The sequence below is a fragment of the Paralichthys olivaceus genome, chromosome 11, assembly GCF_024713975.1.
Source record: "Paralichthys olivaceus isolate ysfri-2021 chromosome 11, ASM2471397v2, whole genome shotgun sequence".
Taxonomy (NCBI): Eukaryota; Metazoa; Chordata; class Actinopteri; order Pleuronectiformes; family Paralichthyidae; genus Paralichthys; species Paralichthys olivaceus.
In genome coordinates, this window is record NC_091103.1 from 22,817,564 (window position 1) to 22,844,770 (window position 27,207).

The 27,207-nt window shown below is 40.6% G+C and overlaps 1 protein-coding gene across 12 annotated transcripts in view; it reads right to left on the reverse strand.

Annotated features, from left to right (window-relative positions):
• The window catches only part of tenm4 (teneurin transmembrane protein 4), a 159,138-nt gene that overhangs the window by 76,188 nt on the left and 55,743 nt on the right, over nt 1–27,207 (reverse strand). For 4 of the 12 annotated variants that reach the window (XM_069534257.1, XM_020088429.2, XM_069534256.1 and 1 more), the window contains exons 4-8: nt 23,904–24,125; nt 13,021–13,270; nt 10,056–10,130; nt 8,836–8,934; nt 7,674–7,909 (exon numbers count right to left, since the gene is read on the reverse strand). In XM_069534257.1, the coding sequence (XP_069390358.1) occupies nt 7,674–7,909; nt 8,836–8,934; nt 10,056–10,130; nt 13,021–13,270; nt 23,904–24,125 (882 nt within the window). The remainder of the gene's footprint in view (nt 1–7,673; nt 7,910–8,835; nt 8,935–10,055; nt 10,131–13,020; nt 13,271–23,903; nt 24,126–27,207) is intronic. The other 8 variants (XM_069534265.1, XM_069534264.1, XM_069534263.1 and 5 more) reach the window with 5 other exon arrangements.

Genomic DNA, 27,207 nt, shown 5'->3' on the forward strand with positions numbered 1-27,207 from the left:
ACAAAAGGGGAGAGAAAAAAAAAAAAACACATCAGCAGGAAGAGACGAGGGGTGCTTCAATGTGAACTCAGTGGATGAAGCATGCTGATATTTTACAAGGTCGACAAAAGAAATGTCCTCTGGAACAATGGTGGTGGAGAGCGGGACAGAGTGGGAGGGGCCGACCATGACAGATCACCAATAAGAGAATGGACAAGACGAGCTTAGCGAGGCAAAAGCCCCCTTGGAAGTCAACAGTCAGCAGAAAAGGCCCAGGAACTCAATACGGCTATTTTGTTGGTTTGTTGCTTCTCTTAAGCTCCTCAGGTACATAACCACACAATTCAATTATCAAGAGAGAAATTATATGACAGGTCTAGATTGAGGGTATGAGTAAGACCTCTCAATGTTGTTTTCTTTAGATGCATTATTTTTATTTCTCTCTCTGTTATAAGAGCATTGTTTCAGGCCCTTCATTCACTGATGAGACAACAGACAGGATCACTGTGTCAATCATTACTGGAATATTGGAATCAGAAATAGAAATACACAAACATTGATTTGTTGGTGGGACTCAAGGCTTTCACAGATATATTATAATCCCACTGATACAAATCCTTAAAAAAACTGTGACACCTTATACTTACTGAGGTTTTATGCATGGACAGATGAATAAGTATATTTTTAAGTAAAAAAGGCTGATTTATGCTGATTTTCATAAACAGTACACACACACACACACACACACACGTCTATATGCATGTATATGTGCACATCCCAATCAAGAAATCTCCATTAAATAATCACTGCTCATCAAGTCCTACCCCCATCATTAGTCACATCTACAGTTTGAGCATAGCTGTAGCATATTTTTATGAATCTATAAACAGAGCCAATGAACAAGTTAAATACAAAAGTCAGACAAACACGTCAATTCCCAAAGTGGTAAGAATGATGATTTTTAAAATCAAGTTTCTTCATCGACTTTATCACTCGATGAAACTGCATCATCTTATTTCACTCAAGACCTGTTCCATTTTCCTGGAGCTTTTTTAAGCACGTTTAAAGAGAGAGAGCCAGGAACAAGGTCGTAGAAATGACAAATTGGAGTCAAACCACAGACTCGCTGCAGAGTGCGGCTCGAGTCACAATTGTCGGTTTGACCTTGAAAGAAAAACTAAGCGAGCTGAACCTGACAGACATTCTGTGACAACCTGATGTTTCGCCCGGTTACAGGCATGTGCAGAGTAAAAAAAATAAAAATCCATTAATCAGCCAAAATGAGTGAATCAGAATATAATGTGTCCAAACCAGTCCTAACATTCTGCTGAAGGAGCAGCTCCCGTGAAATGCACACTAACCACTCCGCCATCAGGTCCTTCTTCCTCCTGCGCTTTCAAACACTTCCTATTTATGTCACTTTTAAGATTTAAATACAACCAAATGTATTATTCATTCATTCATCTTACGTATGACGTCATTATTCCTGTTGTGTTGCTCAGAATTGTCGAGCAGCTTCTTTATGGAAAAACCTTCCCTGCTGCATCTTACAGCAACATGCAGCTGAATCGTGTGCTTCTCAAACCAAGGACGACAAATCTCAAGAGGAAAGAAAAGAGCTGGAGTGCATTGATTGATCTTAAGACTTAAATAACAGCAACAGACCGATGTTCTAACATGACTGTGCCATCGTGAGAGCTGGAGAAAAAGTGCTATTAACTTCAAGTTGACCATATGAATGTAAAAAACAGCAAATCAGACCAAGCAAGGGGGTAATGGGTTCTTTCATTTAGATATCTATGAGCAATATTAAGATTCAGTATGTATGTTCGAAGATATTATATTTTTCTGATGCACTCTAGATAAATGAAATGTTTATCGAAATATTTAAATTGTTTTGGGATAAACCAAAGGTAGCAATAGCTTGGTTAGTGTGGGAAATGCAATATAAACACTTGAGTGAAGCCGCAGCATGAGCATCTGTGTCCGTCCAGTTCCTGTTGACGTGAATGTGTCAGCAGAGAGACGGATAGCTTTGTTTGTCATTGCGTTTGCTTGAGTTAAAAAAAAAACATTCCTTTAGATTTGTAGCGCTGCGTTGCCTGGTGAAATGGAAAAAGAGTTAGTGTGTGTCGCTGGCAGAACCGTCGCAAAGTCACCATGCAGGCTGCCGTTCCAAGTGTCCTAGTAATCATGTCTTTGTGAGCCTCGCTCTTCATCCCATCCGTCCCCGAGGCCTCTAATGGAAAATAGTTGCAGAGGCCTGCCTGCCTTCCCCCTCCCGTCCTTACAGATTTACTTCAGCGCCTTCTTGGTATCTGTGATATGCAGAGCACTGGACCTGAGCCAGGGAAAAGCCTCCTGATTTTGTTTTGCTTACTTTTCAAACTTTGCAAACACTGTGCAATGACACTCAGAGGGCTGCCGCAATTGGCTGCAAAATGAAGACAGGTTGTTGGAATAACAAGGTACTTCTAATGAGACGGCCACTGGCAGAGACAACACTGACCTGTCAGGACTAGTGCACTTCCTAGCATCACCCATTTTGTCCTGAGCACATGTTGTGCCCTCCTTTCGCTCATCATTTGGCAGGAAGTTGGGTCACGCTATGTGCCAATTAGGGAACAGAGGTACTGTAGTAGGGAGACTTCTCCGCCAATTTGAGGAAGTTGCTGCTTATTGCTGTGGGTCATCTGCCAGCATTCCTGAGCTTCTATCCTCTGATCTGAAGAGCGCTTTCCAGCTATGATGAATAGAACCTATATTTTTTTCATCTCACTGGTCAAGAATCATCAAATACAGCAAACATCATGAGGTACTTCAAAAAAGAAGACGGTATAGAGCACAGTCTCATATGGCTTGGTGTGAGAAAATATTTAACCATATGGGGACTTGATCTAGTTTAAAAAAAGATGAGAACTGGGAAAAAAATGTGAATATCTGAATTATGTTGCCGGCCTATGGTGTAATTTACCAATTTCTGCAATGTCCTATTGACACAATTTCACATTTCCAGGTAAAAAGTTGAGACGAATTAAATCAAAGCCTCACATCTTGAGCACCACATAATTTCACAACTGCCGTGTTGACTTTCTTCGAAATAGAAAAAAAAAGCAATATAGTGCAGACTGATTGGAATATCACAATGTCTGAGTTCTGGCTAAAGTGTTTTCTTTCCCCAAAATTAGGTCATGTCTTAAATTCTGAAACATCTAGGTTGGGAAGAAACAAATCAATGCAAAGACAGCATATTGAGGCTTGAGTCCTGCAGCTGCTGCACGTTTCTCCCAAATTCATTTTTACCTTCCAATAAGGTTGAAATACATGTATATATATTTGAAAAAAAAGATAGAATAGGTAAGCTGGTTATGCTTTATCTGAAGTGACATGATGCATCGGAGGAGTGGATGATTTCAGACAGGAAGCGATAAAAACACTGGGATGACTAGGTGAGCATGTAAAACCATGGCATGGTTTCAGTTTGCCTGTGCAACCGGAGAATTAGTTCAATGCAGCTTGAAGATCAGTGTCGTGAGAGAATCTCTAAATACACCAAAGTGTTTCAACCCTATCACTGTGTACAAAGACCAAAAACTATTTTTATACTCGAGCTGCTTCAGATTCATATGCTCTGACCTCTGATCACATCACAACAGCAGCAACCTCCCTCTGCCACAGCTCAATGTGAGACGCGGGGTTGTGTCAGTGCGTCGTGCTTGTTAATACACACATTTGATTGAGCACATGAACACACTAAGTGGCAGTGTTAGGTTAATTAACATATGAAAATGTTACACTAATGCTACATGCTTGCAACAATATAAAGCCGACAGTGGAGTGCTGCATGCTTGGCAGCGAAAACACACACTACCTTTCACTTGTTATACATAAAGTTGGCGCCGTAAATCGTTTTTAGGTTTTTATTAGGTTTGTATCAGTCTTTATAGAAACATGTATTACATATAACTTTGTTTGACCTCAGGAGGGTTTATTTGTCTAGTATTGTTACTGATGCTGCTACTGTGGTTTCAGGTTTCTTTTACTTTTTTGTTTTTGGCTGGGCACATCAATCAACCAATCAGATCAATATAACATGTATATATATATATATATATATATATATATATATATATCTACTCCATGATGTCTGTCTTATTTTAATCTTCCACTAGTGTATATTTTTTGTAAAACATATTTTTATCTCTCTATTATTGCAGTTATTTATTTTCATATTTCTTCTGTCTGTCTCTATTGCCTGTTCTTTATTACTTACTAAATGGAGCCCCCCCTGAAAAAGTTGTTTTCACTTCAGTATATTGTAGAAACATCTGGAATTTCTGTAAAAGGAACCATAACGAGGGTTTTCATTGTTTGAGCTGATGTTTGCCAGTAACAGAACATTGCAGCTGTGTTAGACAGAAACATGAGCCGGTTAAAAATATAAATTTGAAGTCATACTGCAGGACTTTTCTTGACCATTAAACAAAGTCATTGTATGGACAGATCCAAGTTTTTGGATTTAAATGACTTTTGGTCTTTAGATATCAGTAAGATTGATGTGACCTTCATAATAAAAGCGGTGGAGAATTCCCTTAATGCTCCAGTATTCCCTTAAATGTCCTTCACAATTTTTTCTTTCATTTAAATTACCGTCAGTATTGATAAATCTAGACTCGGCAAATATCACAGAGGGATCATGGAAAGTCAAATCAAACAAGGATGTAATGTTAAATCAATGAAAGCGACAAACAGGTACAATCTGTGATGCAGAGGAGATTTTTTTTTCTGGGTTAGATGTTCATGCTTCGAATTTTTTTTTTTTCTGGGGCCCAACCTCTTTGTCCTTGGCTGGATACCCAGAGTGAATGGAGGCGAACACAAGGGGATAGCGATGACCTTAAAATGACTAAAATATAACAAAATGTGCTAATGAGTGAGTGAGGAGCTGCAGTTGTACAACCCCCAACCTTTCTGGACTTCAAAACGTGTCCATCTAGAAAAGCTGTGACCAAATAAAACCATGCTGCAAGTCAAAACATCTGTCACGAGGCATAATTGGGTTCATTAGACATCTCACCCCGAGTTCCCAATTAGAGGCCTCAATAATTAATTGCACTTCAAATTAAATGTATTTTCTCATCAGCCTTTAATTAAATATGGCCCTCGTTCTTGATTGGAAATTCCGATCTTCGGGTGAGGTTTGGTCTCCAACATGTTTACTTGTGGTGCATCGGGAGACGGTCTGAGTTTAGCAGGGTATAATTACACAGGCTGATTAAGCACTATCAGGCGGATGGCGCTCGTTGGCTTTCGGCCAGGTCACAAGCCGTAAACAGTAGATTCATACTGTATCTCTTCTTCTACAGCCAAACCACACTGCTGCTGCCAAACACAAGCCAAAAACCAGAGCACGGACACACCCATTGTCATTTTAGTGGACACGTAGATTTATCACCATGAGAAGCAACCAGCTGATTCCTCTCATTTTTTTTTTCCTTTTTTGTACTCCAGCTCTTTCCTGAATTCCAAATGAAAGAATCTAAATGGCTCCGGTGCCAAAAAAATGAATAATCAGGTTTTAGTTCGTTTGGCCTCAAGCAGAAACGATAGCTTTTGCGATTGTTATGGCATAATACATATCTATAACAAATGTCCTCGATGAAGAATTCATTTATCTCAGTGATGAAGGCCACACAGAAGGATCTGTGCTGTTCTTTCATTGACTTCATGCAAATGAACTGCGACGCTCTAACCATCCCTCAGTGTGAAAAACTTTCTGTACCAGAGTGAATTCAACAGTGAAACCATTTATATGTTAAACAGGTACCCACCGCCAATCAGACATATATTATATGGTAAAATATATTAAATAGAAGTGTGTATCACCTCCTTATTTGAATTTGTAACAATGGACCAGGCGCAATTTTTTTCACTTGAACAAAAAAAAGGGGGACAGCTACTTTCATCGCGTAGATCCCCACATCTGTGGAGCCGTCTGCCACTTGAAGCAACAGAGAGGACTGTTCTCTGTGACGTTCATTCAACCACTCAAACCTGTTTGACTTCACGTTTTTAAGATCTCTACTTGGTTTCTCTTCACTCACTGCACTACAAAAACCTCCATGTGTCATCCCTCCTACTCTGGTCTTTCATTGCATCCTCATCTCCATACTTAGCCAATACCATAACAATAATTCAATCCGCATGAGGTCTACTCTTCTACGTTGCCCATATCCCCAAACCTGTTGCTATTAGACACCATTTTCTCTTCCTGATTCTAATTCCTAGACTTTCCAGAGAATGAATGTCATAGAAGTTTTTATATAATTGGGTTCGACACAAATAAATATATCTAGGAACCTGCAACAATTACTTCCTTTCCATAGCTTGAAACTGAAGTCTTGTATACACATCACCATTTTAGTAATAGGACTTTCCAGTTTGAAATATTAACAAGTTGCTCACTTGCTCTTAATAACACTACGTTAACAGAAGTCACTTCTTTTTCACTGCTTTTTTTAGAGTGAAACTAATACTTTAAACACGTGGTATTGGTCAGTGAATAAGATTCACATACCTGGCAAAGCCCAATCTGGCATTTTCGACAGTATAGGAAGCATTTCTGATGCTGGTTTAGGAACATCTGCAGTTGCTATGTGACTTTAAACACCCCTTAGGTCTTTGCACAGGCAGAAAGTAAACTCATATTTTCATAATCCTCCATTCCTTCTCTATATAACCGCACAGTAAACCTGTAAATCCCTTGTATTTCCTTCTTTTGTTCCTGCTCTCATTGATTGATTTAACAGCAGCGGTTCTCCCTCTAGCCAGGTAAATCCCTGGGAGTGCTGGTTTTTAAACCTCGGCATTTGGGAGGATTTTTTGTTTCTGACACAACTCATGAAGCCTTGAATTTGCTTGAACTAAAGACCCACTGCATTGCTAGCATGAGCAGTGATCGGCAACAATTTTGAACAGTCCAGAAAGAAAATCCATAGGAAATCCAAGTGAGAACAGATGAACTTGTTTAACCATCTGATCTTTGAAAAATATGGAGAAACAAAATTATAGCAATTACTTGCAGAATCCACTTCCATGTACTTTAAAATTCCCTTTTCAGTTTTAATTTATTTTGAAGTTAATCCACTTCTTTTTCGTGTCTCTTACTTGTAAATAAGAGATAAATAAGAGGCTGTGTTATCAGATATGAATATTATCCCCTTGAGGAATAACATTAGTCAAAAGAGCAGATGTATCAGTATCATTTTCATATCACAGCCAGCCGTCTGTACCCAGCTGAGACCTGGGTGCACTGGTCTGGCATCCTCAAATCAAATAGGATGAATATTCTGCGTGTGCCATCTTCTCTTGTGTGATGGCTGATGTCTTTTTAATTCATTCCCTATCTGACCTATTCACATGAGCAAGAAACTGGATTACTCATCTCAGATTCAGTCGACCAAGTCTATGAATGATAATGATATTTTGGACGAGGAGGGCTACGAGTCAATCTGCGAGACCCGATTATAACGCCGCTCGTACAAAGAGCGCAGCGAGCGCAGATTCAACAGCAGTGAAACGGATGATGGAGGAAACACAATGGATTCCACCTGTGTCTGCAGCTAAGTGAGGGGTGGGGCTTGGGGTGAATAGGTGGCCCTCCTGGTGTGTAGCAGCAGGAAAAGGTGACTCACCAATAAAGTAGGCCAACAGGAACAGCAGTGTTACTGAGATGAGAATGGCACTGAGAGCAGCACACTTCCAGTTGCAGTGCTTGTAGGGTTTCTTCAGGCTGAAGGCAGGTCGGGAGAAGGTGTTGCGAGGCAGAGGGCGCGGGGGAGGCGAGTACACCGTGCTGGAGGTCAAAGGGTATCCTGGTGATGTTGTGCAATACATTGGTGAGGTTCCACCTGGTTTGAACAGGAAGTGCCTGGAGGGGTAAGAAAAGGGATATTTTCTAAACAAAAACTCACATTTCTATTTCTGCAGGATTGCTATCATCATGATGTTGTAGGTTACAGTCTATCCAAGTGCAGTCCCATCCACTGGTAAGTAATTCTGCTTCCAAGCACTTTTAGTACTGTTGCCATAGTCACGCTTGTGCTAGATTAGTAAGAATACTAGAGCATATTGGGCTTTGCTCAGTCGAAGCTGTGAATCAATATTAAATCCAATTTATAGGACTAGTGACCGCAGCTGGCTCTTGTTTATGTATTCATGCCAGCCTGGTGAGGAGTAATTCCCCGTGACTATGTGTCAAGACTGTCCAGAGGAGAGATACGGTATATAAGGTTGCAGCGCGAAGTTGAGCAGATTCATTTGCCCTTGATGAACACGGCTGGCTATCTCTGAAAACATGTGTCGGGCTGCATGTCCAAGTGCATATGATCAGCCCATCAGAGAGTCAGTGGCAGCGGCGCTGTTGTCACGGCCGTTCTCCTGACAAGTTTACACGAAGCGCTCGAGCGACAGTGACATGTACGTGATGGAATGTCACATTACAATGTATGATGTGGAAAGTCACTGCGAGCATATTTTATTTATAAATATCAGGACAAATCTCTGACATATCCTGTTCTAGCAGTCGGAGATAACATGGGCAACTGTACTTCATAAAGCGGTCATGTTTCACATTAATCAAAAGAAATGGAACCTGACAATGTGACTCTTTTCTTTTTTGTATTTAACAGGGATGGGACGAGTACAGCAAAAGATTGCACCACTGCAGAACATATGACATTGACGACATTTCAAAACAGTGGATGTTTGATGGGAAAAAAAGCACAGGCACATTTGTTTTCATGGCAAAGCAGAATCTGACATTGGTGTGAGTCAGATAGCAAACATGCAACATACCCGTCGTTGTACGGGGCATCGTGGTGAGCTGATGCCAGAATGTCCATCTCAATGAGGTTGTCCTGTAAAGTCTCTAGGAATGTCTGCTTTGCTATGTTTCTACACACAGATGGAAAGATGGAATATGAAGCTAGTTTGAGATGAACATGCAAGAAAACACAGAAATACAGTGTGTGCAGGGGTGAAGTGCTATTTCTACCGGAGCGCACCTATGACGAACAAATGAATTTGGAAACATCAATTTGAAAGGTTACTTAACAGGTCAAGTTAAGGTAAAGGCCTTAGCAGAGGCTACATCCATACTACTACTCTGATATGGATACCCATAATATCCACACTATTCCAGAGTTTTAAAGCCACTAAGTTTGGAAATGCTGCTGGTCTCATTTAGTTTGAAAACGTTGAGGCTGTGTTTCAGACAGACAGAAACACACGTTTGGAAACGATGACATAGACACTCACAACCGCTTGCTGATTGGGTCTTTCTAGGTCGCGAGATAGTCTCTTGATTGATAATTCAAGCTTTTATCCCATTACCCTCTTCCGGAAGAAAACAACCGGCATTAGCCTTGGCTACTAGTGTAGAGCGCAACATGTATAATCAATTACAGACATTGCTGACCCTGTTGTCTCTAACAGATGTTGTGAAGTCAACAGGGCCAAACCCTTAAGTGGGGATGTAGCCTAAACTAGCAAAAAAATAGTGATCTATGTTTTCATCTTTACTAGTTAATGTTATCTAGGTAGGAAACAATTATTTAATTCACCTTGCCACTCAAAGGCCGCCAACAGCTAGCGGCAATAATTAAGGTGAAATGTTCTCTTGTAAGTGAATGAGTTGATGTTGTGAATCAATTAATATACCTTGGACGTCAATATGACCCTTTCATTTGTCTTAATCATCTCTTATTGAATTAGATCTTTAAGCACTTTAAAATATATATATATGGATATATATTTTATCATAGTTTCATCATAATGCAAATATAAAATGTCGTCATTTTGGTGCGCACCGGCAGCACTACACACCACCCCCCACTCCCACCCCACCCCCGAGTATGTGATCACCAAGCAACATCGACAACAACAGACAGATGGAGATCAAGACAGACAGTGTGTGGGGGGGTAAGAAACCAAGGCCCTTATGGAACTACTTCTACAAAAGTGTGAGACAAATAACATCTAGCTCTCTTGTTCCCTTCATTTGGGCACTGCCATACCTGGTTTTGTACGAGCCCTGCCCTTCTCTGCAAGCGTCCTGCTCTTCTCTGATAAACATTAGAGTATTCTGGCTCCTTTAAGGTTGTGATTGGGAGAAAACAATGAATCACTTACAAATAAGAACTTTATGATATGTCTCACTTATTTCAGACAAAACAATTCTAATACCTTACTTTGATTCTAAAATACAAATGAACTGGCTTTCACATTGGATGGTATCTATAAGTACAGTTGTTTCCTATTTAATGGTTGCAGCACAAAAAAAAAGAAAATTCTCCCATAATCCCGTCTGAGAGCTCCGTTCCATAAGGAAACACTGCAGCAATGCAATGGAGAAATGATCCATCCACATGCGGTGGGCAGGCTGAACATGTTCAGTGTTACAAGAGAAAAGCCTTGTTTTGTTTTTTCATCTCTGCCCCATCGAGGCCGGTCGTGAAGTCTGTTCATGGTCGCTCAAGCTTGTGTTCTCGGGAAGAATGCAACTTTTAATGAAGAGTAGAGAGAAAAAGAGATGCCTGGCAGAAACTGTTGAGACTGGAAAGGCCAGCCAACTGCTGGCATCTCTCCAGTGGCAGAGTGGGATAAGACCCACCAGCACAGAATTTATCAGGGACATTCAATTCCATAAAAGTGACGAGAGAGGGCCATTGCAATACGATTAACTAAGAAAAAGGGACATTTAATATTTTAGGGTCCGTGTGGATATTACTAATGGTTTAAATTTCATTATTAGAACTTTGGTAGTTGATCCTTTTTTCAAGGCAATAGATCATAAGAGACTATACATGTGGTTTAAGCAGCACTCTCTCCTGTTGCAGATCCACTCTCCTCACCATCTGTTTTCTGCTCCACAGGGAATACCTGTGTAGGATTAACTCGGAGCTGGATGACGCATAATCATTCATTATAGCACTAACTGTCCTTCTACCAGATGAAATTGATGCTCATTATCCTGTTGACTGAACCGTCCCACAAAAACTGTGGGAAGAGACAGTGAGTCTGTTCATTGCTGCTTGTTTACTCTGCCAACTTAAGTATCAGCTTGTTGCTGCCAATACCAGTTTGATTTACAATAAAGAGTTTAATACACTAACTTTTAATAGGGTTGAGCCCACTGGACCGAGGGTTGCGCGATATAATGATATGTATTGTGTGACATAATTTTTTTTCTATTTCGTTTTTTATTTTTTGTTCATTTTGACAATAATTTGTGTTTTCCATGCACCATGTTAGCAGGCAACACAAACAGTGATAGTGAATTTGACTCAGAACAGGGAAATACCAAATAGGTCATCTCCAAGAACTGGCTTCTTCTGTTGCATGGAGGACTTCTGGGCATTAAAGTCTGAAATGAACCTGGTAACCTCTGGCAAATTACGCCCCAGACCTTTTACAACCTACGTAAGGATCTCGTCAAACAGAACGGAGAAAGTGAAATTACCTTTGGTCACATTGCACTGCCTAATATGGATCAGTGTTTCCCCAAGAGGGGGCCACAGCATCACTGGGTGACTTGAGGAACACCCAAAGCTGCTACAAGATCATATCATTATAATTTATGATGATATGATACATTTTATCCATATTTTCTTTGTTTTTAATCTGTGTGCTGTGCCTTGGTATAGTATTGTATTCTTATTAATTATTTACTTCATTGCTGCCCATCTTCACCAAGACTTCCTGGCAGAAGAGATTTTATATCCCCATCGTCCCAAATAAAGGATAAATAATTTAAATAGAACATATCAACTGAAAAATGTAACAAATGTAAAAATCTGAACATTTAAATATGACATCTCAGTGTGTAGTTGTCATATCAACATATAACTCTTTTCCGGCTTTTTCAGGGGCTCAGCAGATGAAAAATATTACACGCGACATAGAGCTTATAGAAATGCACCTCAGACATTGTCATGGTCTGAGACACCTGAGTGTGAGCTGACCAGCAACACTAACATCAGACTGAGTGCTTGGCTAAGAGCCACATTTCGGCTGCTTGTGGATATCCATAATTCAGCATTGACTGAGGTATCCCCAACACCATATATGTCGAGAAACTGCTTGTCAGAGCTGTGCACTCTCTACCCTGATAGTGTGTGTGCAACAGCAGGATCAACAGTCCCTGTTTTTTTCACCAGGAAAACAATATTTAAAGCTGTTAAAACCGACTATGTGTGCTGTGGTGAGTGTTGGATTGCAAAGGGAGTTGGAGAAAAGAAAGAAAATTCCTAAGAACGGCTGCTGTGCTTTAAAAAGTTTGGTAAACACGTATAAATAATATAAATAATGATTTTTTATAGCAAGTTCCATCAAAGACAAGGTTTTACTGTCTTTTTATTCAAATTTGCTCAGCGGGCAACCTGTTCACGCTGAGAAGTTGGGTTTTGTTCAGGGAGTTTTTCTTCTGAAAGCAGAGTAACGTGATCATCAGGAGGGTTGGGATAATTCCACCTTGCTATTCTTGATTTCATACCACCTCGCAGTAAGACCAGCCAAAGAAATACCAACAGATATTCCCTTTGTTACAATAACACTTGACAGATCTACTTCACACAAGGGCCTCCTATTGAGAACTGTGCTAGAGCACTGAATACTGATTAATATGAAATAAATAAAACTTTAGGTTGACGTGCAGGAGCTCGGAAAGTAATTTTCCAAGAACTGTTTCATGTTGAACGTGATTAAAATTACACTGCTGTTTAAACTTGATTGCTAACATCAGACTAAAGACCCCAAAGCAGCACTTTTTCTCTTGTTTGCCACACAATCATGTTCATCACAAATGTAGGCCTTTGCCCCTAGCAGGGTATTTCCCATTTATTGCTTTGCTCCTTGTTAGCACAGTGGTAACTCAACATGGAGCAGACAGCATGAAAATGCTGCGTTCAATGGCACTGGGTCAAGCTCACAGACTTACAGATGCCGACATGTCTACACGTCAGGAGAAGAGCTACACGGTACCTTGTTTCCAGGGGGATGTTGCTGTTGAGCAGCCAGTTGTCCTGTGCACTGCCGGATTCTTGGCCACTGGCCGGACCCTCGGGAGGAACAGAGCCGTCTGTTGGCGCGGGGCTCGGGTTGCTCCGAGGCGTGTAGTTGCCCCTGTTCAAGGAGTTAATGGAGGCCGCATGGTGCTGATGATTGGGCGAGTGGGAGTGGGAGAGCGGTAGAGGAGGTGTCCGTAGCCGAGAGTGGTTTTGAAAGACTCCGTCTGAGAGAAAAAGAGGAAAACAATAAAACACGTTACAGGGAATAAACACAACTCGTTCACCAATGTTTTTCAGGCACTTTTGAGTCTTGGTTTTCTTTGGAGGCTCCAGCACATCGAGGGGGGCTCTGGATGTTGCATACGTGTGTCTGTGTGTGCAAGCAGGATTATTTACAAGTGCCTCCTGGTGTTTCTTTAACTCCAAGAGCATCAACTTTGGGACTGATAAATGATTAGTTGTGGTTTCACGAGCAGCACATTAATTCCCGCCTAAAGACTCTTTCGACTTGAGAGCCACAAATCCCTCTTAAAAAAAACAAGTCCTTCCTCCACTCATTATTTCTCCAAACTGTTCTCTATCAGAGTGTGGCCTCTGCCTCCCACAGAGACCTTTGAAAGTTTACTCAGACGAGATAGTGGCCCCTGTGTAAACAGACGAGCTGGAATCTTCTTGAAACTGACCAGTTCTTCACGTTTTTTTTTTTTTTTTGCATTTATTCAGCTAGGGGAGGTAATTTGAGTCTGTGAAGTCTTTTTATAGAAACAGTCTAGCCGCTTACAGACAGGGCCAGCAGGCTTTCTATTTTCTTGTCTTCCAACTCTGAGCCCGATGTTTTCTCCAATTAGAGGCACGTGCGGCATTACAAAACTCGGTAGATCGCCGAGCCAACGTGGTTGAACCCAACACCGAAAATATTTTAACATGTTTTTTGTTGTCTGAATTTGCCTCATGTCAGATATCCTCCATCCGATCAGACATGAACTGAAATCTGGACATTTCTATGAGGTGCTGTATGTGAGAATGTACGAGTCAGTTGCTTTTGATATAATCAGGAACATTTCCTGCAAGGCCCCTTGTAAAAGTACAGAAAATATCTGTGTAGAATACAGCGGGAAAATGTCACAGTGAGCGAGTGGGCATGTTGATGATGTGACGGATAAGGTAAGAATACAAATATCTCAGGATGAAGAAGAGGAGCCATACGCGTAGAAGACAGCAGCAAAGATTGCAACTTAGAAAGGTGAGATTCACTGGGTTTTGGTGATTAGTGTCGAGGCAGGTGTTGATGTGCAGTAAACAGAAACACATAATTCCTGCAGCAACACCTGAATGTTCTGGACACTTTCCGGAGTCGGTGTCAGAGAACAGCCTCTGTTTCATTCTGCACTGTGCAAATTCTCTGGTAAACTGCAGCACATTTAAGCTTTAAAACAAATACACAACAGCACGCAGCTATTTGCTAAAAATCAGCTGCGTGTTATTGTCACATTTGCAGTGTTCAGCCTGTGATCTCATCTTATGTCGTTTTATCAGCCCAAATTTACCCTTTTTATGTCTTTTACAAGCTCCGTTGTCACTTTTCACCGGAGGATTTAAAACTATTAGATATGAAGTGTAGGAGAACAGATTGTACCCAGAGGTCTTATATGCACTGTATCTGATACTCTCCGCACTTCACAAGATAGAAGACCAATGTCCTTGTGCACTCTGTATCCATTTATTTCCACATCTGCTAAGCCATTCATCAATCAATGAACTGGCTTTACACAGAGTTGAAAGAGTGGCTTTTCTTTAGAGCAGCACGCCTCCCTTTATTTCACAGATATCCACAACACTAAATTGCCAATTTACAGCAGAAAGAGTGAAATACAGACACACACAGTTAGGGCTTATTTTGTATAATCAGCTCCTTCATTAAAGCAACACCTAATCATGCCAGTGAAGAAGCTGAAGAGTCAGTTCAGGGGTCAGGAACTTGAAGCTGCCATATCAACAGGTGTCAATCAAGGCAAATAAATGCAACTGCTGGAGGTGGAAAGACGGTTTGAGGAGAACAAACTGGCACTAAGTTTGAGCGCCCAAGGCATTTTGGGGGAAATGGAAATCGAGCCCATTGTGTTTACAGGTAACGAGCCAACGAGCTACTCAGCAAAGAGAAACAAATGTTGCAGTTAATCCTCAAGCAGCGACTGAAGCCTCTTCCTTTAAAGTCACAAATTAACCAGTGTTTCATCTAATTCTGTACATTTCATTCGTCATCAATGGAATAAATAAAAGCAGAGAGTTTTATTTCTCACCTTCAGACTAGATTTTTTTAGTCTGGTTCACAAATTTTTCAGGATGGACCACTCATGGGAATTGTTTTATTTCTTTCCATTTTGGAGCGAGTGCTATATTCGGCATCTGTCGCACTGACAGATGGTTCCATACTGAGCACAATGCTGCCCTTGTAATTAGCTGAGACACTGAACGAGGGAGAGGCTGAGAGAGAGAGTGAGGTATGCCTCCGTCCTGTTGAACAATAGGCCGATGTACAGTAAAAGCAAACAGTTGTTGATGACCTCCCTCCTACGCGGTAATGTACCTGATCCCTAAAGCCATTAATAAGGTTATGCTAATTACATTCGGGGACAGTATAGTCATATGCTGAGAAATACATCACAGGGACAAATGCATCACTGGTCTGGAATGCTTTTACTGCCTGGGCAACAAATACTTTACCTCCTATGATGATCCAGCCCAAGTGCGGCAATAAGTAATTCAGATTTTAGCTGCACTATGGCCTCAATAATTACCACAGAAATTAATGAATATATATATATGATTTATATACCATAAACGTAACACAACAATAACACCTGTTAATGCAGGTCCACTATGAGCAGGCATAGAAAAGCATTTAACTTTAATGTAACTTAAAGTTTTTTTTTCATGACCAGGAGCAATTTTTGCAAAGAACATTTGACAACATCTGCACAAATAAAAGAAAATCTATAAAAATGTATTCTAAAGAAATGAGAGATTGTCACTGCACAATGACATTTTCAGTGGAGCAAGCTAACAGTTGCCTGATTGGAAACACACTTTCAGACTATTAGTTTTAAAAGTATGATAAAATATGATGAAAATAGTTGAACAGAACAATTTTAGACTAATTAAATACAGGGAAAATATATAAAATAAAATAAATATGAATCACAAATATAAAATGTAATAATTTTGATATGTAATAAAGGAAAAATATTGACACATGTATAAATATAGAAATGTTTATGTAAATAAAATATTTTTAAATTGTTCATATAAATAATATATAATTGTATTCATTCTTAATCAAAGCTAATCATAAAACTGGTCATATAAGCAGCATAAAGTTGTGTTGTATTTGTATGTTAAGTGCTATGAATGTTTACTCAACTGAAACGTAATAGCCATGAATATTTGATTACAATACAAAACATTTAAATTCAAAAGTTTCCTGGTGAAGACAAAACCTACATTAAGTTCAATCATAATATTTGTAGTTTTTAAAACTATGTTGTACATGTAGTTTCCTCCAGATGCTTTACAGTCTGCAAAACAAGTTGACTTCACTCGCTAAATTATTTGCATATAAGCCATCACCATTATAATACATAGTAGAAGATGTTCTACAGAGAAAGAACCAGATAAGCACTGAATCATAATTTGGACACATTAGCTGACTGTATGTTGCTTGTCCTCGTCCAAACAATAACCCTTCAACAGCCACATAAGTACTTGTGGTATATTTTTTTTTCTTACACAACGATGAGAAACACGACTGTTTATGAGACAAAGCTCGGAGCAGCACGACCCTCACAGATGTGGTGAGTCAGTAAGAATTTTTCACCAGCATTCAAAGGACAGAAGGAAAATAAATGGTTTTCTATTGACCTGCTTTGCACAACGAAGCGGCGGAAAAGGAGATTAATTTGTTATCAGAGACAGAGAAGGGGGCTTCGCTACAATGGCCAAACCTTCACATGGCATTCAGAGCAGAGACCTAAAGAATATCCATTCAGTCTGGGAATGTGCTTTTTCATTTTTCTTCCCAACAGATGCGTGCACCGGTTGAGACCTCCTGATGCTATTCCAGACAAGTAATTAAGGCAAATCCACTTCATTAGCTGCCACCCCCCACCCGGAGGGATAACAGGAATGTCTGACTAATGGTAAGATGTTATTATTTCAAACGTGTGAGGTATCAAGTAGCTTCATTATGAAATGAATCCTGGTAACTTTCCAGACTGTTCATGAGGAAAAAAACGACAAATCAAATAAAAAACACCAGGGTATTTTTAACCATATTATAACTGATGAAAACTAAGGGATTCATTTAAAGGTGAGGGATCAAGTTATTTGTTTGTTTGGCTGATTCTGTGTTTTCTGATAATGTCACTATTTACTCATGAACCACTAAAAACTGGCACATGTATCTCACGACTGTGAATTCCTTGTTTTGGTGCTCATCCAGACATACAACTAGAGACAGCACTCATTCCTGCCAGGGCTCAACATTCCCCTTGTTGAAAACTGTAAGTTCCAAATTTTCAATTGGATCTGCACCAAATCCCATGAACTCATAAACATCCGTCCCCGATTCACGTCATTAAGACCAAGGCATTATTTCCTGGTAAATTGTGAAAAATGCCAATAAACAACCCATCTTGCAGTGTGAAAAAAAGTGAACAAAAATCCCCAAATTGCATGGCTCCTTCTTGGACCATGTCCCACATCGCCATCTTCCATGAAAATCTGTTAAGCAGTGTCTGCGTATTCCTGCTGACAAACAAACTTACCAACGAATGGACAGTGGAAAAAAAATAACCTCCATAGCGGAGATAATAAAATAAAAAAAACTTCCTGCAGTTGCGGCTTTCTGAAATCTCTCTACCTTTAAAATTTGCAAGTTGAATGTATTAATTTAATACATCAAATACATAAATTATATCAAGATTAAAGACTGCATTGTTGGGATTTCTCCATTAAATCATATCCAAAGGTGATTCAAATAAACAACTCCCATGTATTAAATATTTCAAAATGTCATAAATATTATAATTAATCTGATTCACCTCAGGGACTGCCATACTTCTCTTACTGGCAAAATGTGCTTAGTACATCAAGTTGGCCAATAGCCAGTAGCCTGCAGCTAAACTGCTGTGGCGCAGTGAAAGCTAAAGTATGATAAAGCTTTTTTTATGAGAATAAGTTAGTGAAATCGCTGAGTTACAAAACCTGAAAATACGCTTTTTCTCAAGAGATGAGTTAGTAAGGAAAAAAGTGGGACTACATAAAATCACACTCTAAAACCGACTTGTCAGTAATGATGCTGCTCTGCAGCTGAGGAGCAGATCTCAGCCGTCACATCAGCAGCGTGTACTGTACGGTCCTGCATGGCTAAGAATCAGCAACAGTAGTCATGGAAACAGTTCAATATACTGTAACTGCAGCAGTTAAATGTGTGTGTACAAGATCAGCCTGTCTTTTACTGGATACACGTTTTCCTTGTATATTGAGCTACCAGATGGTAGCACTTGTAATTATGCAGCACTGTCTTTTTAACAGCAACAACGATTAGCTGCATGCAGGGTGTGCACGTGCTGCTCAAATAATGCTCAAACATGAAATATAAACTTGCACTGTTGGAATAGTTCTCCACCTAGAATGGCCAAATTTGGACTGAATTGCATTTTTTAACTTGAAGACTACACATGACAAATATTAAGTGGTGCAATTTTGGCCTCATGCATATTGAGGAACCCTTGATTGTGACTTAGTCTGCCTCTCTGTGCAGTATCCAGAGAAAAGGTCTATTTCTGAACAAGGACGGAGGATAAAATCACAGAGCCCTGATGGTCACACCTGATGAAATAAAGTGATATGACATGCCCCGGACACCCGATCAAAGCAATGAGGTGTGAGCCATTCGATGCAGAATTAATCAAAAGCTATCCAGCACCCAGATAAATCATTAAATCTTGCTTACTGTTATAGTGCCTATGGCTAATCATAGGAGCAAAATTTCCAGTTGAATACCGTTTGTCTATAAAAATACAAATAGAATTTATCATGAAGGCAGTGGAGCTGCACTCTCTGCTTGCTCCCTGTAGCTGGCTCTCTCTGCTGGCCTCCACGTTTCCTGCACTGTCAGAGGAGTCTGACAGGGAAGAGCCATGCGGGAATAGTAGCATGTTTCTCCTGGACTCATTTGAGAGGTAACAAACAACAAAAGGTGGGTTTAACAATCAGCTCTCCACTGGTTCTCGCTAAGAAAATAAAGGAGAAAAGGACCTTGTGTAATTTGACTTTAAGTTCACCTTCATTAGTACCTGGAGGAGGGAAAAAAATGGCTTTTGTATAACATCCTGTCACCGGCTTTCACAGAGGACACCAAATGAGGCATGAAACTAAAAAAGAATTCGTTTCATGCTATTTATTCTAAGCGCATGTAAAAGAGTCCTTGCAAGAGTGAATTCAAACACAAACAAAATAAAGTATTTTAAGGGATAAAACTCTCTGAATCAATTTTCTATATTCCCAGCTAAGGTCCACCACAGTTTGCAACCTAATCCATTAGGTCCCAGCATCTGTCTCTCTCCACCTTTGTGAGATCAAATGGATTTTCTGTCAATTTGTGAGCTGCCTTACCAAGAACAAGACAAGTGGTTACGTATGCTCTGCTGTGTGTGTCACTCTGCTGCATATCCATCAAGAGGTTGAAGATTTTGTTAGAGGGCACAGATGGTCCGCAATTATCATGGAATGAAAGTAATGCATCTCAATTTATGTCAATGAAAAGAAGATATGTAGGTATGCAAAATGCATTATCCACGGTCTCTGTGCGCTGACGAACTGCCAGTTGAATGGAACTGGACAAATTGTCTGTTGGTCTCAGTTTATTGATAACTTGACAACATCAAGGGAAACAGATTCCTTTTGATATGTCAAGTCAAAACTGAAATTGCACATATTGAGAGAACACAGGGACGTGCCATGCCAGTGCCATGTGCTACTCATTAAATTATTATTTAGCCTCAGATAGCTTCATCCCTCATGGTGTCTGTGGCTAAATTACTTTCTGGTGTGACCTCTTTTAACCAGATTTCCCCCCGTCCTTGCAGACACAGGGGGAAGATTAAGCAGTTCCAAATGAAGACTTATTTGAAATTCACACACAGCCGCGTCCCCGAGCCTCACACCCAGATCGGCTCAGCATTCCTGCTTGGTCAGCTGTGAGGTCGTGGTGCGTTTGGTTCTTTCACCAGGGAGCCCGGCCGCGCTGAAAGCCAACACTGGCCGACCCCATGCTGTTCTGCATTAAGAGATGCTAATGCTAGGAGGTTGCAGGGGCTCAGATCTTTGGGCTCAGCGTGGCAGCGGGCTCCCACTGGCAGCCTCCCCGGGAAGAAGCCCCTCAGAGAAAGCCGAGGGCCGCGGTGAAACACATGCTTCACAAAAGGACTGCAGGCTTCAGCGAGCAGCCTCGTCAGGCTTACAGAAACCCCCGGCTCAGTGTTCCTCCAAATGAAAACAGGGCCCCCACCCACCCACCACCTCAAAAAATAAAAAATAAACACTGCAGCCTCGGAGGCTACTAATGTGAATAAGGACATGCTGCTGAAAGCGTTTACTTATTCAAAATCCAGCAGAACATTTTAAGTCCTGTGTGTGGGCTCAAAGATGACCTTGAGCAAATGTAATCTGAAGTGATAAAAAGCCACCTGTTTTCCAGTGCAACAGATACACCGTTAGACAATTATTCCAGGTACATACATTTCATTCTTCGCGTTTGTTTACCGACAAAACAAAAGTACATATTTCTTGTAACGTGTCAACATTGAATTTGAATATTTCTTAAGAAACTGACCCGTGTGTCAAAGAGATCTGATTATATATTCCAGTCATCTTTTTTTCTTACCACAGTGGCTTTTAAATTACTTTTTTTTTTTGCTCATGTAATTCCAACTGAAACCTGACATGCATACTTAATTCAAGATTCAGCACACTTGGCACCATGCAGGGGTTTCATTTCCACAACCAGAATTCCAACGTCTGCATCAAACAGAAAACATTAGAATTCCTTTTACATATATTTGTGTTGATAATTCAAGAGAATTGGTTTAATCTTGTAGTTGTGAGTCCATAAGCCTGGTCTGTTCCGAATCTACACCACAACCCATGTTGCTCAAACTGGTTGTGTCACATTTTGACACAGATTAGTCTTTTGTAGCTGAAAGGAACAGAGTCACGACACATTGAACAACATCATTCCCTGAAATGGTGAAACCAGCCTGGGTTGATGGAAGTCTTCACTTCTATCAATTATTTGTCACAAAAGCTTTGGAGTCTGGAGGTAATTTTCACAGAGAGAAAATGATCACTAAGATTAAAAAAAAAAAAAGTTAAAAAGAAAATCCATGATGAGCTCTTTGTATAAGAATTAACAATCCATCTAAGAATTTCAGAAATCTCTCTCTGTGGCTCACATATTTCAAGAGCCGTCCATCTAATTGGCTTTAACCTTGGTATGTATATAGTTCAGTGTTGAATTCGGGGCAATTTGGATACAGCTGGTACAAGAGATGTTGTCGAGTACAATTACTGACTCTCCAGTTCTATGCTCTGCGTGCTACGTCAATCTTCCCTGAACTCTGAACAAACAGGTGAACAGCTCTTAGAGCCGCAGCGTGGTGCAGCTTCAGGGTTCTGTTGACTGAGTCCTGCAGTTGGTTTTCATCTACCACTCCTCAATTACTACAGGCCACTTTTACAGATTTAGAAAGAAAAATGCAACCAGCATCAACACAGGCAAGTACACAGCCCAATTCAAACAGGCAGGTTTAGAACGGGCACTGGGCTGGTTTCACGAAACTCAAAAACAGCCAAATGAAACAGCCAAACTTACATAAATTGAGTTGGCCCCCATGAGTGAGACAAATTTTAACCAAAAATATACTTTTGTTTGTTGAAAATCTGCTTGTGAAGCTTGTTAAGTATTTGAATGTGATGTGGAAATGCATGAGAAGACATGGTGCAAGTTTACGTCGCTCATTCGAAGTTTGTCTCTTTTTTCTTACTAACTGTAATTGGCTTCTTACTGTCAAAGTTATCATTACATTAAACAATGAATGATGCCAAAGAAAAGCTCATTTTGGATAATTTACCATCTATTTCATATAAAACAACCAGATGGGTGAAAAGTCCTCGATGTGAAGAAGAGCATCAATTTATTTTGAGTACTGCACTGGTTGGATATTTTTGAGACAGTGAGAGAAGTCTTTGCACCCACTCTCAAGAGCCACACAGTAACACGCTGTACTTTGCAAATTAAAGTCTTACAGAGCCCGAGGACGAGTGAGGAAATTCCTCCTTAGTCCTCTCCTGTTCCCCTCGCTGACAGCCCGAGGCCAACCTAAACGCTGCACCTATGCAAATCAGAGCCATTGTTATGAGACAAATCTGCTGCGGCAAAGACCAGTCCCCCGCCCATGTCCCCTTAAGTCATGTCACCGCTGGGTGACCGGCTTGTTGCTGATGTGGAATTAGAGGAGGGGGGATTTGTGACAGGATTTATAACTCATTCTCTGGGTTTTCTGAGCTTGTGGGTGGGAACTTAGATGTAATTCGACCGTTTGGGTTAAGCTTTAATCAATTATTTACATACTTTTATTTTGTTTGGGAAGTGGGTCGAAAGAGATCTAATATTTTTTTTTTAAATGTATTCAGCATGCAGATTGATGAGTTATGTGATATAAGAGATGAATATCTTAGTTTCAGTGACAGCATTTTATGTTTTCATGTTCCTGGATCAGAAACAAGAGTATATAACCTGCCACACTTCTAAATGTGACATTTTGAAGGAAAGACTTCTTCTTCATCTTATTGTTTGTGTATTGTTCAAATGTCATGCACGTGAGTGTCCGTGCCATAATTAACAAAGCAGATTGAGTTAAGCATGAAGGCCAACTCAGTAATAAATCCACTAAAGCCTATATCAATCCGTTAAATAGAGACACACAAATTATACTATAACAGAGCAACAACATGGTTACAGAGTTTCACCCCACAGACCACCCAAGCTCTATTATTATCTGACACACACAATTCATAAGTGCCGAGAGTGACGTGCCAAATAAAATGGTCTCAGTAAATATAAAAGCAAGTTAACAGCTGGAGCAGAGTGTAACATACACTCACTGCCACTTAGTAAATCTATTGTTTTACAGCGACTGAACTTTCCTCAACTGTCAACGCCATGTTTTCAATTTGACTGTGAATGTTACTGTGCCAGTCTGAATGAATGTTAGGCTGACAGCAGGAGTCACTGAAGAAATCAAGAGAAATTAATATTAAAAAGGAATGAGAGACAAACTGCAGGGGGTAACACATGGGGCTAACGCTGATTTCAGTTCAACTTCAGGTACTTTCAGTGCTCAACAGCAGGATAAAGCAGGGACAACTCTGAAGCACTTCTCCTTATTTCTTGCTTCCTGTCTGAGCTGCAGGGGAGGCGTGCAGGCTGGTTACTCCCACCAGTGCGCCCAGAAACTGAAGAGAAATATCTGTGACAAATATCTCCCGCTGAACCAAAAATTGTCCACCTCTTTGACTGCGGCTCTGAACTTTGCAGACCTTGCTTCAGAGAGTTCTGTGCATTCCCCGAGGCTAAATATTGACTCGGCGTCTCAACTCTCTCTCATGGTGCTCGGGAGGAGAAAAGCAGGGACATATTCTTGCCCGTAGCCATCTGCATGACCTATAACACAACATGTCCAGGAACAGGGGAAGGCTAACCTCTGGAAAGCAACAGTAGTTTGAAAACCAACTCACCATCAGCAGTTGCAGAGGCAGGAGCATACAGGTTCCCTGAGCCAGTTTTAACTAAGAATGAATTGGGGCCAAACTCATCCTCAGAGTCAGAGTCCTGGGCTGGCTGAGCCGCACAGTTACCTAGCAACCCTCCCTTGCACTCATTGGCTGCAATGGAAGGGGGAGGGTATGGGAGCTGCTCAACAGGGGAGGAGGAGGCGGATGAACAATGCAGCGGAGGACCTGTGGACCACAAACAGAGACAACACATGGGGGGGAAATGAAACACACCCAAACACAGGCAACATCACATTAGAGCAAAAACACACAAGCACACACACACACATGCAAGAGTTAATTCTGACACTTCAAAAAAAAAAGAGAAACAGCGACACATCTGCCTTTGTCTCCGCCACCTCACCCCAGCTGAGAAGAACAATACAAACAAGTGAAAAGACTGTGAGATAGAAAAGAAAAGGTAAATGTCTGGCACTGGTTTAGAGAAAAAAAACAACAAAACACCCTTTTCAGGACATTACAGCTCAAAGCTTACAAAAGAAGCTGCGTGGTTAATGCATGCAAACATCAGAGCAGAGCCACATAGGAATTCATAGGTGAAACAGAAATAAACACTTTGACCTCAGTTTTAAAAATGTTTCAGATATACTGCACTTCTCTAGAGTCCAAAACTGACGCTGACAGATTCAAACGTGTTTACAGCAGCCGGGCAAATATGTTCCTGAATATGGCGGAGTCGTTAACATCATCTCCTGTGGAAACACATAAAAACCGCTGCCAGCCAAGAAATGAATCCACCCTGAACCAATCCTTCCTCCTCCTTCTGTGTCCATCTCAGCTTTCCTGCATGTCAGTAACATAAAATACCACAGTCATCAGACCGGACACTCACCTTAACAGCACAGTATGAATAATTTACAGGTGTGATTATTTATAGCCTCTTGTTATATACCAATGTGCGACCCCAGTTTCTTTTTTTTTTCTCCGAGGCTTATTGACTCCAATCCCCGTGCTGTCATGGAATGTTAAACCTCCACAGAGCTCCTATTAATGTATGATTAACTTTTGATTCGGCTCTGTGCCGTACTGAAAATGGAGTACTTCAGAAACGCGACCGCGGCGAACAAAGCCATCAGTTTAGTGCTCTCCACGTCTTCCCATCAGCCCATTGGCCTTGATGCTGAAATTCCTGCTGACTGGACTGTCATCCATCAGGAGAGAAGATACATTTCTCCTCACTCTGTAATGATCCCTGAAGAGCATTAAAATACAACTCACTGACTCGCATCTAATTAGGAAACAATTAGCGATATTAACATATCAGCCGCAGCCCCCTACACAAGCAGCGAAACGTCCACTGCCCCAGAGAGTCACAGTTTGTGCTTTCTATAAACTCCACAACACACACTTCATTTCTCTCTCAACCCTCTGACGCTGATGCAGTAATGGGTGCAGAGGCACAGCCGCCATGCTGCGGGTTAATGACTGTGACACTGTTGTACTTGAATATACAACGACACACGACCGGGAGAGGAGCTGTTGGAAACAGCATCATTACAGTGATTCCCTCAGATACATCTGAGACGCTCACATTTAGCGTGCGTCAAAACAACAACAGCCTTGCTGCCGAACCAAGTGGCGCTCATTGGGCTGGTATCTGCCGCTTTAAAAGATCAAGTGCGAAAATGTCGACATGAAAAGAAAAAGACAAAAACTGAGCTCCTTCAGGTCTTCGACAGAATATTACAACTTTTACCTTAAAGCAAGAGTTGATAGATGAGACAAGAGGAGATTAAAGTCTGCTAAAATGGTCAAAGTCATAACCTAAATGAGGTCAAGGTAGTCATGCTCGGAGAACATTATTCTTTTGCACAAAGGTTTTACTGTCTCGCTGTGTTTAATTAACACAGTCGGTTCATGCATGAGCCGCACGCACCTTGAGTCACAGGCAGCAAGAGAAGCCACCACCTGAAGCGGCTGGTGAAGTTTCTGTGGCTGCAGAAGTTGATTCAGCTTCACTCAACATATAACGGCAGCAGAGAGGGAACCTTTAGTTAAAAGCCCCGGCTTTAGTTCCTGACAGCTGCAGGAAGCAGCAGTGACTTTGGCCCGACTGCAAACATTGACCACCACTCACTGCATTATAGGTGTTAATCAGCTCATTAGTAATCCAATTAAAATCACAGACAAACAAATTGGTGACTGTGATCTGCAGGTGATTATTACCGGTAATGATATTGGAGCATTTAGTGCTACACCCTCTCCCACAGGAGAAAATGCCACATACATGTCTTGTAATTAATGATGGAATACAAATTATGTCACATCAGGACGATATAATTACTTAATTCTATTGAAATCTTACACTCTGATCTTATTAAACTAGATCAACTTTGATAAGATTCATTAAAAACTGCTTGTATCATTATTACTGTATTTTATTTCCACTGTCTACATTGTAAGACTTAACAAAAATGGTTCACACAACAATAATTCAAAAGAAGTAAACTTTACATCAAAGCTCTTGTTCAAAGAATGACATTTATTTTCAAGGGAAAACAATAACAGTATGTGGTGCCAGTAAGAGAAGCCGAAAAACAGCAGAAACATGAATGTGGGCGGACGGCTGTGTGTCAATATTTTTTTATTTCTTACAAACCTACAACTTACAATACAGAAGAAAGAATGTGCAACTGTGTTGTACTCAGACACTCCGAGAGGACACTGTGTTATCAGTCATGCAGAGATGGAGAAGACCTGTTTGCAGGGAAATTTCTCCTGCAGATTAAATTGCAATTTTGTTTTTCATGGAAATCACGTCTTCTTTGCTGCTCCACAACTGCTGAACTGCCACTAGAGTGTACCGTTTCAGAGCAGCCGATAAGAAATGATTGTGATCTAGCATTAGCCAAAGCTACATTAAATGTGGTAATATTTCAATCAGGAAATTTCCACAATAGTAAATAATTACAAATATAAGCAATTGTATGAAGCATTTGTTTTTTTCTAGTCAAGAAGCTTTATACCGTTCATTCTCTTTATGCATTTCTTTTTCAAAGTATTCAACCTGAACTAAGCCAAACAATGATAGCGATCGTCACTTGGGGTAGTAGCATGCAGCTGTTCTTCTATATAAGCTTTGTTTTTAAATGCACTGGTCGGTATCGGCCAATACGCAGGAAGTTCTGGGATCACAATCAGCATCCGTAGGAGAAAAATGGCATCCGAACATCTGATTGATAACATTCCCCGCAAGTGTCTTACACAAGTGTAGATATTTAAGGGGACAGCTACCTCTGCAGCTTAA